At 38.2% G+C, this 14,230-nt stretch overlaps 1 protein-coding gene across 1 annotated transcript; it reads right to left on the reverse strand.

Moving 5' to 3' along the window:
• Positions 1 to 9,466: 9,466 nt before the first annotated feature.
• Positions 9,467 to 12,202, reverse strand: LIG4 (DNA ligase 4; the record flags this gene model as incomplete). Its single annotated transcript, XM_080688826.1, has 1 exon — positions 9,467 to 12,202. One exon carries the CDS (start codon positions 12,200 to 12,202, stop codon positions 9,467 to 9,469), a length of 2,736 nt encoding a protein of 911 aa, XP_080544952.1.
• Between the last annotated feature and the right edge of the window lie 2,028 nt (positions 12,203 to 14,230).

The following is a 14,230-nucleotide window of genomic DNA, read 5'->3' on the forward strand; positions in this document are numbered from 1 at the left end:
ATTCAAGCCAGGCGTGGTGGCGCACGCTTGTAATCCCCGCGCTTGGGAGGCAGAGACAGGAAGATCGCGCAGGTTCCAAGCCAGCCACACACGCTGGCTTAGAAGACCCTGTTTCCAAATTTTAAAAAAATGTAAAAATAGGTCTGGGAGTGTAGCCCGGAGGTAGAAGGGCTTCCAGGAACCCCAGTACCACCAAAATTAAATAAATAAATTAATTAATTAATTAAATATAATTCAAAAGGGTGATGGAATAGAAGTTATTTCTTGGAGAAGCCACCATCAGATTAATAATAGATCTCTTCAGTAGATCAGATCAAATCTCCCCCCCCCCCTCTCTCTCTCTCTCTCTCTCTCTCTCTCTCCCTCTCTCTCTCTCTCTGTATACATTACTAGGAATAGAGTCCAGGGGAACTTTATGTCTGAGCTACATTTCCTCGCCCTCCCCCAGACCTTCTTATTCTTTGTTTTGAGGCAGGATCTCACCAAGTTGCCCAGGCTGGCCTCGATCTCTCAATCCTCCTGTCTCAGGTTCCCAAGTACTGGGATTGCTGCACAACCAAACCCATCTACCAACCAAATCAGCAAGATACTAGCTCAAATCTCACATGAATGCGTTAATCCAGTATGTACATACACATGGCATTCACACTGGCTCCCTCCAGTCCCCACCTCCCTCCCTCCCCATAGGTAGCCTTGACTATCATGGAACAGCACAATCTGACTGAAAATATGTTTGCATTGTGGGAGAAGTGGCACGAGGATTTATCTTGAAGGTGCATTTGTTTAAATACTAGTTTATTCTATGAACACAAGGAACTTCGTGTCTGCAGAACAAGACGATTTGAATAGTTTCCATCATCAGATCTCCTCACCTCCTCATCTTGTCTCCCCTCATTCCTTTGAGGTCCTGTTTCCCAGTTTCCCTCTCCCCTCCACATGAGCTCAAAGATACAGCCATTCTCCTTTGTGACTGGCTAATCTCACTAAGCATAACATTCTCCAGTTCGTTCATTTTCCTGCAGATGGCACGATTGGCTCCTTTATAGTTCAGAACATGACGGTTGTGGGGGAGTTCAGAGTTCGTCGCATTTAGGCTCCACTGAAGGAGTGTGACTAAGAGGGTTTTGTTTTTCCTTTTAAAGGATCAGATCTAGGGAAGAGTGGCATTAGCAAGATGGTGGATTTAGAAATCTCAACCCTTGTCTCCGGCCACCAGGACACTGATTCAACAATGACACACAGACTAAACCACCTGTCCTGTTCTTTGTAGTTTAGTAAGTTATGTAGTTAAACATACTTTCAAAGTTTGGATCTTGAATATCTCCCAAATGCCCAAGTATTAAAGGTTTGGTTCCCAGATGGGGCATTGAAGAATCATTAAGAGGTGGGGCCTATTGGGAGGTATTTAGGTAATTAATGGCATTCCCTCCGCAGGAATTGTGAGGCCTCAGTTCCCTCTTCTCTCTTGGGCTTCACCATGCACCTCCCCTGAGGTGCTCTGACCTTCCACCAGTCCAAGAGCAATGGCTGCAACCATCCATGGACTTGAACCTCCGAAACAATTCTTTTTTCCTTTGTAAATTGATTGTCTCCTGCATTTATTTAAAAGAAAAGGAAAGCTAAATATCACACAGAATTATGGCTTCTATGGGTTTAGATTACCAATAGCATAGCTTTATTTTTTATCTAATTCTTCAGTTCTGACATTTCATTTCTTAGTTTTCCTAATTCTGAACTATGATGTTCTTTCTTTCACACTTTGAATCTTTTTAAAACATCTGTGGCTCCTTTTGAAATTACAGGTTATAATTTTGATCAGATGTAGGGGCAGTTCTCAAATGATTTTGCTCTACATAGAAATGGTATTCTTCCCATTATTCTTTTATCTATATCTTTTATATATTTATCTTCAATACCATGTTTTCATTTTTAGGTGAACTAGGTGTCCTTGAATTTTAGAAAAATATGAATTAATAGCAAATTTTTCAACTTAAAAGAAACTCTATTTCTATTATTTAAAAAAACAACATAGGCCGGGCGTGGTAGCGCATGCTTGTAATCCCCATGCTTGGGAGGCGGAGACAGGAGGATTGTGCAGGTTCGAAGCCAGCCATGCTGGCTTAAGAGACGCTGTTTCCAAATTTAAAAAAATATAAAAATAGGTCTAGAAGTGTAGCCTGGAGGTAGAAGGGCTTCCAGGAACCCCAGTACCAATAAAATAAAAAATAAAACATAGTGGTTTGCAATCTGAAAATTTTTCTTGCCTACTTTTCTCTGGACTTTCTATTTCCTTTGTACTTGTTATCTAATTTGTATCAGTTTTTATTCCATTCACAGCACTTTGTCGTCAAAATGTGGTCCGGTCCTGGAAAACATCACCAGTGCCTGAGTTCTGAGAATGCCGACTTCTAGGCCCTTTGGCTTACCCAGGGCTCCACCTCACCCGCTCTAGGATTCCACAGACCCTCTCAAGCCATAGCTGCTGCCCTGAGCCTAGACCGCTATGCTTGCAGTGAACACCTGACGAAGGCACAGCTGCGTTTTCTCCCGAGGTTCCCTCAGGCCTCACACCATTCCTTGGCTCCTTTGCACAGATTCTAACACCACATGAGTCTCGTGGTTCACGATTGTCTTCACCTATTTGTTTGGCTTTGGGGACACTTCATCACTTCTGCTGTAAATGTCATCTGTGAATATTTGGTTTCTAACTTCTCAAATTGCTATGTGAGAATTTGTGGAGATTCAAAAATGTGCTGGACTGCCACCATCATCCTAGAATGCCCAGAGAAACTGAATTTTCTTGAAGTATTATATTTAAGAAGTCTATTTTTTACTTCATTTTGTATCCCCTTAAGAAAAAAATGATAAATTTCATAAACCAGGTTTTCATTGTTGCTTTTAATCTATTAATAGTTGCATACCATAATATATTTTTAGTACTGGAACCTCTTCACATTTCTTAAAATTGAACACTCTTTGGAAATATTTTTGCTCTTCTTGTAATATTTATTTTAAAAATATTAGGGTATTTTTTTCCTGTGGGACTATGAAATTGTCTTTTAAAATATAATTCAGTGAAACACAATTTACATGGTGTGAGATCAAATCACAAGTTTAAGAGCTTTGCTAAGCATGCATCTGTGTCACCAACATGCCAGTCAAGGTAATTCAATTTCCATCATTTCAGAAAGGCTTTTGTTCCTTTGCAATTAAACTTACTCCTCAGCGATAAGTCTGCTCTGAGTCCCATCACCAGGGATTAGCTTTGTCTGTTTCTGAACTTCATATAAAGGAACCATAGCGTATGCATGCTCGCTGGCACCTTGCTTGTCATTCATGAGGGGCTCCATACTGTTAAGTAGAGTCCCACTATGTGAGCATATTGTGATTTATTCACCTATTAATATTTTTGTAAAATTCACTTTATAGACAGCCTTCTTTTTCTCTTGTTGAGGGTCGAATTTGCCAAGTTGTAGAATAGATCTCCAGTTTTTCAGTGGCACCATTTTAAGTTTCCAGCAGCAAGGAAATTAGGTTCTGGCTGTTCCCCAAACTGTGTCACCTTTGTGGGGTAGTATTATCAAGATGATGATACTCAGAACTGACTGGTGAAGACCTGCATAATTGTTTTATGCTCCAAACATCAAGGAATTACCTGTTCTGCCAGAGGCAGTCTCTCCATGGTATCTACTGCTGAGGAACTGCTGGGATTTATTTGGCTAATTTAGCTTGCTAGGTGGGTGGATTCCTCTCCTCAATGTTCCAAGCACATCTCTTTGGAACATGATTATATTTTCTTCTTGGTGAAAGCTATGTAAGCATCTGTGCTCCCCAAATAGAATCTCCAGCAAGCTCTTGACATTTATGGAGTGTAGCAAGAGTTAAAAGGCTTCATTACAAAGAATTTTATGTGGATTTTTTAGAAACATAACTAGACTTATACACCATTCTTTAAAACTGCTCACATGTGACAAACATTAACAAGAGAATACAGTATGGTCTTCCAGTGCTGAGGAAAACAGCCTCTGGGGAGGGGGAATTAGGAAACCAGCAAAAAGGAATCATCGATTATTTTCTATCTCTTCTTACCAACTAAAACATAATCAAAGTAGAGATTTCTGCTGTTTCACCAGGAACTATAACAGTGCTTAGAGCTCAAGAGGCACTCAGATATTTGCAAATGAGTAGTAAATGCAAGGGGGAATCAACCAGTTAATAATAGGACAGAAGGCAACTTTGGGAGGTGATATATGAACTTATGGCATGATTGTAATAATGCTACTACAGGTGTATGTTTGCCCCTAAACCTATCAAGTTGTATTCATATTTATAGCATTGTTGTCGAAAATAAAACTAAAACAATTGAAATTTTAAAAGCCTTAGGCAGCCGGGCGTGGTGGCGCACGCTTGTAATCCCAGCATTTGGGAGGCTGAGACCGGAGGATCACGGTTCGCAGACAGCCTCAGCTACTTAGTGGGGCCCTTTGCAATTCAGTGAGACCCTGTTTCAAAATAAAGAATAAAAAAAACAGGACATGGGGTGTAGCTTGGAGGTAGAATGCCCCTGGGTTCCATCCCCAGACCCACACACACAAAAAAAGGCTTAGGCATGAAACTAATACCTTGTTTGCAGTTCAATTTATCCTGAACATCAGATACAATCCATATTCTGTAGTATGGCATTTCAGACCTTTCAAAAACTACCCCAGCCTATTGTTCTAGGTATAAAATATCCCCTAAGGAGTTTACTGACTAAAATTCGGTGTTGGTATAGTGGAGTCCTGAGGGCTGTAATCCCAGCAAGTGGGTAAATTCCTTGTAGTGGATTTACCGGGGTGGTACCCAGTGGGCTGGTAGGATACGGCTGGGGGAGGTGTCCTGGGGGTGCAGCCTCAGATATTGTAAATGATTCCTTCTGTGCACCACCCCCAGCTCTCTCTTGCTTCTAGCCTTCATGCTATAAAGAGCACAGTCCATGTGCTTCCCCATTCTCTGCCTCCCACCAACGCACCAAGATCTACAGTCCCCAGTTTGACATGGACCAAACCCAACCATAGGAAAATACATTTTCTTTCCTCTAAATTATGTAGTCAGGTCTCTATATCTGTGAGAATGCTGACCAGAACACCTACATAGGGTATATCTCTTCCTCAGACCTAGATCTGAATACTTCGGACATATCCCACACTTTCTATCACCTATGACTTTAAATAATCTTTTCTCTGCCAGATAAAAAATTCTTCTATCTCACCATGCCTGATGAAATTTTACTAATCTTTCCAAATCTACTCACTTATTAACACCCTCCCCATTAGTTAATTTCATTGTGGAGGGCCTGGGCAGCAGATAAAAGCTAAAGGCTATATGGTGGGTGCCCTAATTCTGTCCTCAAACATTCTGGGGAGGTAGATGTCAATTTCACTTGAAAATTAAGTGATTGAAGAGGTAGTTAAAATAATACAAAATCGGTGGCAGAACTGGAATTGATCCAGGATGACTTGATGTTAGAACTTGCACACTTTTCTCTGTCAATGAGTTTGCAAGACAACTCATTTCATCAACTAGAAAAACATATATATATATATATATATATATATATATATATATATATTATAGACCACACATCCTTACAGTACACCATGAGTTCCTGGAGGGCAATGACTACCTTACTCACCTTTTACCCAAATGATTATCAAAGAAAGAACCAATATTGACTGAAAATGAATTGTAGCAGAAATTTTTACAGAATAGCTCTAGAGCTGAAAGCATTCCATATTAAACAACCCATTTCCCCCAAAGTGGGGAGGGAGTTTAAGGGCCCAAAGCAACCTTGTACATTAAGATCCCAGGCACAGCACAAGAGTAAAACAGTTACTCCAGCCACCTTTCAGAGAAAGCACTCTCAGTCTGAAGAAATGAACTCTGCAAGCACAGTTCCAAGACATCAGGAAATAGCAAAGCGTGGGGACCTTATCTGCCATCTTGCTTTTTAAACAGAAATCATGACCTTGGAGAATAATAGCAAAGTATATTTTTCATTCAGCTTCAACATATTTATTCCAAAAAGAGCTGAGTGACCAACCATAGCAATGAATACACTAGTTGTCATCTTTCATGGAATTTCTGTTCTGGTAGTATGAAATAGAATGACTCGGGAAAGGTAAAGCAGAGTAAAAGGAAAGGGATGTCAAGTCTTGGTGGTGTGGGTAGGACAAATAAGGAGAGAACTATAGGAAGTGAATAGGCTCTTGTGGCTAAAGTTGATTAGCCAGGAGTGTGTGAATATGAGGAGTAGGGTAAGGTGGGGGAAGGTAATTGGTAGGAAAAGAAGCCAGGTAACTCAACCTAGGTGACGTGGTGCCATGTGCAACAGGCCACACTAAAGACTGGATATTAGGAGTGATGGCAAATCAGTAGCTTTACCCAGGAAACAGAACTTGATTTGCATCTTTAAAAGTTAAAAAATTTGTTTTGGGGAACAGAACATAGAATAAAAGGAGGCAGGGCACTTAAGGTAGCTACCAAAACAAATCAAGAATGGCATAGATGATGGTTTCAAGTGCTGAGAGGTCATATTCTGAAGGAATTCAAAAGCTGTATCTAGCAAGACTTAGTATGCTACAGGAATGAGGTCAGGACTTTAAAGGGCAACTCCATAGATTTTATCTTGAGCAGCTTGGTGAATAGATTCACTATCTACTGAAGAAGAATAGTAGAAGTGAAAGCTTGTTTGAGAAATCAAGTCCTATTATGATACATATGCAGATGGGTATATATGTGGCCTAGGATTCCTTTAAATTGGAGGCATGTAAATCTGAAAGATTTAGCATCAATAATTGTTTATACTGAAGAACGTGCGCATGCAGCTTCATTATGTTGCCTTTTCAATGTTTTAATTTTCCTTTAATAAAGTGTGTGTGTGTGTGTGTGTGTGTGTGGCTGGAAATAGAACCCATGGGCTTTCTATGTCCAGGCTACACTCTCAAACCTATTTTATATTTATATTCAAATAGAAAATATGGGTTGCTGAGAGCCTCAATAAATAGTTGAGGCTGGCTTCGAACCAGTATGATCCTCCTGTCTCAGCCTCCTAAGTATGAGATTACCACCACACCCGGCTTAATAAAACGTTTAAAAAGTTATAGAAACGCCGGGTGTGGTGGGCACGCTTGTAATCCCCGCGCTTGGGAGGCAGAGACAGGAGGATCGCGCAAGTTCGAAGCCAGCCGCGCGCACTGGCTTAGGAGACCCTGTTTCCAAATAATAATGTAAAAATAGGTCTGGGAGTGTAGCCCGGAGGTAGAAGGGCTTCCAGGAACCCCAGTACCACCAAAAAAAAAAAAAAAGTTATAGAAAGCCGGGCGTGGTAGCACACGCTAGTAATCCCCACACTTGGGAGGTGGAGTCAGGAGGATCGCGCGGGGTTCCAGGCCAGCTGCACTGGCTTGAGAGACCCTGTTTCCAAATACAAAGTATAAAATAGGTCTGGGAATGTAGCCTGGAGGTAGAAGGGCTTCCAGGATCCCCAGTACACCAAAAAATAAAGTTATAGACATATTGAGAGGCCTAGTAAATACCATGTGGAGATGTTATATAGTTAAATATATAAACTGCAGTTTAGTAAAAAAAACCCAAAACACTGAGGCTAAAGAAATGAAGTGCTCAGTATCTTTAAAGTCAGGAGACAGAATGAGGATATCTAATGAAAGAGCAACTCAACTGTCCAGCACTTAAAGATGGAGAAGAGAGGAATCAAGAAAAAAACATTTTTTTTCTGCTAGGACATTTCAATGTACATCAAAAGTTTCTAAAAAAAAGTACAATAACTTTAAGCCAGCACATCAACTTTTAGGACTAAAAAATTAAGAATAAGACCTATACTATTTAAAAGATTTATCACATTGTGTAATGGAGAAAAAAGTGAAGTTTTCATAGTGAAATTATCTAAAATTTGAGCAAAAATGGGTTAGCAGGGTATGTTACAATACATTCAGTGGCATATTGTAGAACAATTAAAATAATGCAGGCATATTTTTGTGACCTGTTAATAGTCTCACAACTTATTAAGAAAGCCAATTAAGCATTATAGTTAGCTTTATGAATAGTTGTTTCTCTAAATAGTTGTTTGGTAGTTTCCGTACCATTGGTAACCTAACATAGTAAATATTATTGTCTGTGGTAAAAATAAAGACTTTTCCTCTACTACACTTACCTGTATTTTGTAGTTTTTCTCAGTAGACCCCAAAATGTACAATGTTTAACGTGTGTTAATGTTCACGCATTCTACAACGTGAAATACAAAGGACCTCAAAAAGGAATTTAATTTGAACCAGTTAATATTTTGACTTCATAAAATCTTACAGAAATAACTTATCAATTGTTTCAAAATAGAGGACACAAATAGAGCATAAATTATTTTAATAGTACATTAAATATTTTACTTAAGTATAGCAGAACACACATATATTCTATTGTTTCACTAAATCTTCTAATTACTTTCAAGTATTCTACAGTTTTACAGGTACCAAATTGCATTCATTCAAATTCTGCCATGAAAGCATACTTTTGAATAAAGATATTTCTAAATTTGGTATATAAAAGCAGACAAAATATATACTATACACAGTGACTTTATAACATTAATTACAAAAGTCATTTTTATAAAGTCAAAGAAGTTTACTTCTCTCTAATGAAAGTTACAACATGCAGGCCATTTTGACACCTACTCTATGGCTTTTACCTAGAAAAATAGCTCTTTGTGAATATGTTTATACTGAAGTACAAATTCACATTAAAAAATACTGGCTTTAAAAACATATTTGATTTTAGAGAAAAATAAATGTTGGTTAACTTTTAAAATTTCAAGTGTTTTTAATCAAACTAATTCAGTTTTAGCATTTAGACCCCTCTCATTCAACTTCCCTTTAACTAAAATATCAATGACAAGGGTTTTTTTTTTTTTTAATGCTTGACTTTAACCTTAAACAAACAAAAAAATCTTATATTTCACACTAAAAGGGGCATTTTAGCTTTCATGTACAAAAGATATGTTTACATGTGTAAGTATAGCAATTCTGGCCTTTTTACTTGCAATGCGTTTACTAGCTAAACACTATTAAAACTTTTACTTGGCCTTGAAATATTTTGCTTAGAAGTCAGTATTTTTAATGACTCTAAAAGCTTCTAGATTTATTAATGGGTCTAATTTATATATGAACATTGAATCACTATCTCTTACTATTGTGCATTTATTTCATTTGTTTATAAGAATCATAAAAATAATACTACTTAAAATTTCTTTTTTGGCTTTGGAGCATTATGTCTCCTTTCTCTAAAAGTTAAAAAATTACTTTCTTATATCTAATAATATTTTTTAAATATGAAAATTCATATTAAAATTTTGTCATTACCACCTGTTGCAATGAGTCTGCCAGCTACCAGGCTTCCCTCACTACGAAAACCAGCTTTAAATCAAATATTGATTTTCTTCCTGTAATTCACACTTGTCTATTGAATCAGTGACCCAACATTCTTGTAGGATTTTAAACTTTTTCTTAAGAGTCCTTCTAAAAGCTTTAAATTCTGCAACACGACTGTGATCCTCCCCGATGATTACATGAGACACTCCCTCAGCCAGACAAGAGACTACTTTTGCTCCATGGAACCGAAGCTCCAAGGCTTTCACAGCTAATCTTGTTCCCTCAATTTTAGTACTTGAGTCATTAATAACAGTGTACAAGTCTAAGTAAACAGTGTGGTGTCGAAACATACTGAGAGGAGAGTGTTCCCAGGAGTAACGATATTCTAAATCAGCAATCACAGAGGCCATTTCTTCAGGAGTCTGTTCACTACAATTTTTAATTCCTGAAAACACTTCTTTCAGTTGGTTCAAATCCGTATCGACAAAGTAACTATCACCATAAGGATCATACTCACGGGCAAAATGTTGTTTAGTTGATGGACACATATGAATCATAAAGCGAGGTTGCCATGGCACACAGGTTTTGGTCTTAAAACACTCTAAGAGCCAAGCAGGCTTGACAACATCATGTTTATCTGAAGAAATAATGTTTTTTACTCTGATGTTCTCAGAACCTGCAATTACACAGTATGTGTCTGGGCCTGGATTTTGCACTATATAGCCACCAAGTTCTGCAATTCTGTTCTCCAGGTCAGGCTTTGGATGGCTGTCTAACCCACTCATAACACAAAACTCTACATCTTCAAATATATTAGAAACTTTGTTTACATGAGAAAGGTTAGGTGCTTTGAAGCTGTCAATGATTCCAATAACTTTCTTCATTTTGGGGGCAGCTTTCCGCTTTTTCCCTTGAGGCTCATCGTCACCACCTACATACAGGTGTTTCGATGCAAGCTTTCCAGACGCCTTCCCCCTAAGTTGTTCTAAGTCATCCAGAGTCACGCACTCGTGCCACTCCTTGTCATCTCTTATCTTCTCTATTCGTGGAAAACGCAATGTGCAGCCAGTTTTGTACATATCACTGGGGACAATCTCTGCTGCCTTAATTTGAACGATGACAGAATTACAAGGTTCAATGTATACTTCTGGCTTCTCGGTTCCACACAAAATGCTACTTGGTGGCGCTTTTTTATGAAAAGGCTTCCAGTGTTTGGCCAATTTCAAACCTAGATCATACAGTTCTTTCATGGTGTATCCTGAGCCAACACGACAGAGAGTGTGAAATACAGCTGGCTTCTCACCAGGAAGGGGCTTCTCTGCTACTGCACACAAAAAATGAGACATCATTCCACCCCTTGAGCCTTTTCCCCAGTAGCCTCCCACAATCAAGATGTCCAATTCATCCATCAGTCCATTGACATACTCCGGTTTGATTTTTAGCCATCCTTCACCTCTTTTGTCTGGCTTGTAAATGGACAGAGGATGTTTTATCATGATTCCCTCTTCTCTTTTATCTATTGCTTCATTCAGTGCATCAATTACTTCATTCTTAGTATGAGCTTGTGTTTTCTGTACCATTTCCATTCTACCTGGTATTGGTGTAAAAGTATCACTGAGAATCTCATACCTCTTTCTCAGAGTCTCACGTCCTAGCTTTTTATTATTAACCATCAATACATCAAAAACACAGTAACAAGTCTGCAGATCAGAATCTTCCACCATTCTTTTAATATCAAACTTATTTCCTTTTTGCATGAAAGTCTGTGTACTCGGGTTATATGCCATCATCTCTCCGTCAAGGATACAGCTTTGTACATCTGTTTTGAATGCGTTATGAATGAATGGGGTAAGAGAACCCTCATGTGGCGAAGCACCAAACTGATCAGTGTAGTTAAATCCATTTCGGGAGAAGTACTGATATACGTCTCCATCTTTGTGCATCTGCATACGCTCACCATCAAGCTTGGTTTCAATGTAGAAACTCTGATGTTTCATATCCTTCTCGATGCGTTCAATATTTGCTACTGCAGCTAGCATTGGTTTAAAGGCAGAAAATAAAGTGATGGAAATATCACTGAGTCCTACAGAGGGATCGTGCAGCTGCCTACAGACTTTTTCCAAATCTGTAGTGACATTATGCAACTCAGCAGCATCATTGTGAAAAACAGAAAATATAGTTTGCTGACTAAAACCAAGCTTTAAGTCCTTTACAATCATTCGGATAAGCCACTTTTGTTCAAGTGCTGAACTCTGAGTTATAAGTTGAAGAAGACTCTTTTTTATTAGGTCCTTTCTTTTGGTAGAATTATTGCTAGCAACTGAGTCTAAAAGTTCATTGACCTGCTGTATGGTTAAACTTCCTTTCTGTAAGCATCTTGGCTTCAACACAAAGTATGCAATCATTGCAAAGTCTCCAGCGTCCCCACGATTTCCAGTAGGCGTTCTGTAATTTAGGAGCTTACGGGCATCTTTCCCTTCTTTTGGTAAGTTAAGCAATTCAATATAAAGCTTAGCAAGCATAGTTTCTTTGATCCCATAAGCCATTCTCTCTCTTTCTAGATGAGGAAGAATAAGTCTCATTGCTGGGTAAAAAGAGTCTGTAACATCTTTTTGGTTTTTATGAAGTGCATCATGAAATTTTCTCCAAGAATCTAAGAAGTCCTTGAAGTGTCTGATTTTTTCTACACGTCCTTTGCTTTTCTGTATTCGCTCTAAAGTTGAACATAAATCCGCAAAAGGAACATGAGACGCTACAGTCTGTGTATTTTGTGAAGCGGCCATTGAAACGATGGTGAATCCTCTGGCTTAACTAATAAAGTAAAAGAGAATAAGTGAAAAATAAAATTCAACTAAATATTTACTGTAATGACCACACAGACATCACCTGTTTCATAATAAATGTTTATATTAATGCTTACTAATTTAAAATAGATCTACACTATAAATGACATGTATCTTTTCAACCTATACATGGTAGTAGCTATTTTACTTTAATTATATTATTATTCACTATCAAGAGTATCATCAGCTCCATTTCCTGTATTTATAATACTAAAAATAATTTCAATTATCTTTCTCCCTAAATACCACCATTCATTGAATTAATCCTTCCATTATTTAATTATTTAGCATACAATACAAAAGAATATTGGTAATAATGACAGAAAAATTAATGAGTAATACACTTAATTTCTAAGCTCCTGAAGTAAGGTACTCCCATATGTCCCTTCTTTCTGACTACCACACAGAACCAGAAACAAACTGCTTAAAACATGTTTTTTGTTGGTTTTTTTTTTGTTGTTTTTGTGGGATTTTTTTGGGGGGGTACTGGGGTTCCTGGAAACTCTTCTACCTCCAGGCTACACTCCCAGACATATTTTATATATTTTTTTATTTGGAAACAGGGTCTCTTAAGACAGCACGGCTGGCTTCGAACCTGCCGATCCTCCTGTCTCCACCTCCCAAGTGCAGGGATTACAAGTGTGCGCCACCATACCCAGTAAACAGATTTTTTTTTTTAACAAATCACTTAATCACTAAATTGAAATATGACTTCCTAAATTTCTTTTTAAAATCCTAAGCATAACTGATCTTTATGTTTACTTTCACTTCACTGCCAGCTATGCTGAATCACTCAGCCATTCAAAACTGAACTCAAAATACCCTCCCCACAAAATTCTCACTTTACCTACTTATTTTAACCTTAGTTACTTATAATTGTATAAATATAAATTCATCACACCACTCCTTTTTAGATTGTCATGTCAGTTATTCCCCAAGTATTCAATGACTATATATGAAACAGGCACTGTGCTATAATAAAGTATATTATTGCTTTAGGGATATATATCCAGAAAACAAAAAGGGATGTAAGAGAACTGATTATAAATAAATATTAAATGCCTTAGCAAAAAGCAATGAAAGTGAACCAGTCTGAGTCGGAGCCTTTTCACTTAAGTCTTCTAAGATTAGAGGAGAAAGGACAGGTGTCTTGTTGGGGAAAGGCCCAGAATATTTCCTACTGTGGTTACCACACATGTCAACTTTCTTTGATGTTTATGTATCAGTGTAAGTTCAACTGACACCCACAATACCTTAGGGTTATTTTAATATGGTTTAAACTATGTAATATTAAATTTTTTTACTTCTTCCCAAAATACTTCAAAGGGTGCTCTAAGAATATAAACCATGTGGTGTGGTTTCAGACACCTCTTGGCACACCAAAACATGTAGAAGTGCAACACAAGCTATGAAAGGAGTGAGATTTATTCTAGAGGCTGGACCGTGAGATTCCCTATGAGCCACTTACCACCCAAATAAAAACAGATACACACAATCTCTAGAGGACTGGACCATGAGATTCCCTATGAGCCACTTACCCACCCAAATAAAAACAGATACACACAATCTCTAGAGGCCAGAGCCATATTGTCTGTGCTACCAGTGGAGGACACAGAGTAGGTTTGCTTACTGAATGAATTACTAAATACCTAGAGTTGATTCCTGGAAAAAGCACACCAAGTTAAGTCAGAGGTTGGTTAAATACATGCATAACATCATGACTGGTGGGGTACTGTTTAGTTCTGACTGCAGTGGCAACGATTCACAACCTATGAGTATCCTGTGTATCCTACGGGCGCAGAGGGGACTGCATTTCTCCAATTTTTGACAAAGGAAATCCAAATTCTGCTAAGTGTGTTAGATGGAGAGATAAGTGCAGGAGACCGCTTTGCTGAGACTTTGATCGTAGTAACCACTTCCTTTTGTGATTCAGGTTTGCAATAACTGCCTGCACCACCCCATTCTCTC

The sequence above is a fragment of the Muscardinus avellanarius genome (assembly GCF_963383645.1).
Source record: "Muscardinus avellanarius genome assembly, chromosome: 2".
Taxonomy (NCBI): domain Eukaryota; kingdom Metazoa; phylum Chordata; class Mammalia; order Rodentia; family Gliridae; genus Muscardinus; species Muscardinus avellanarius.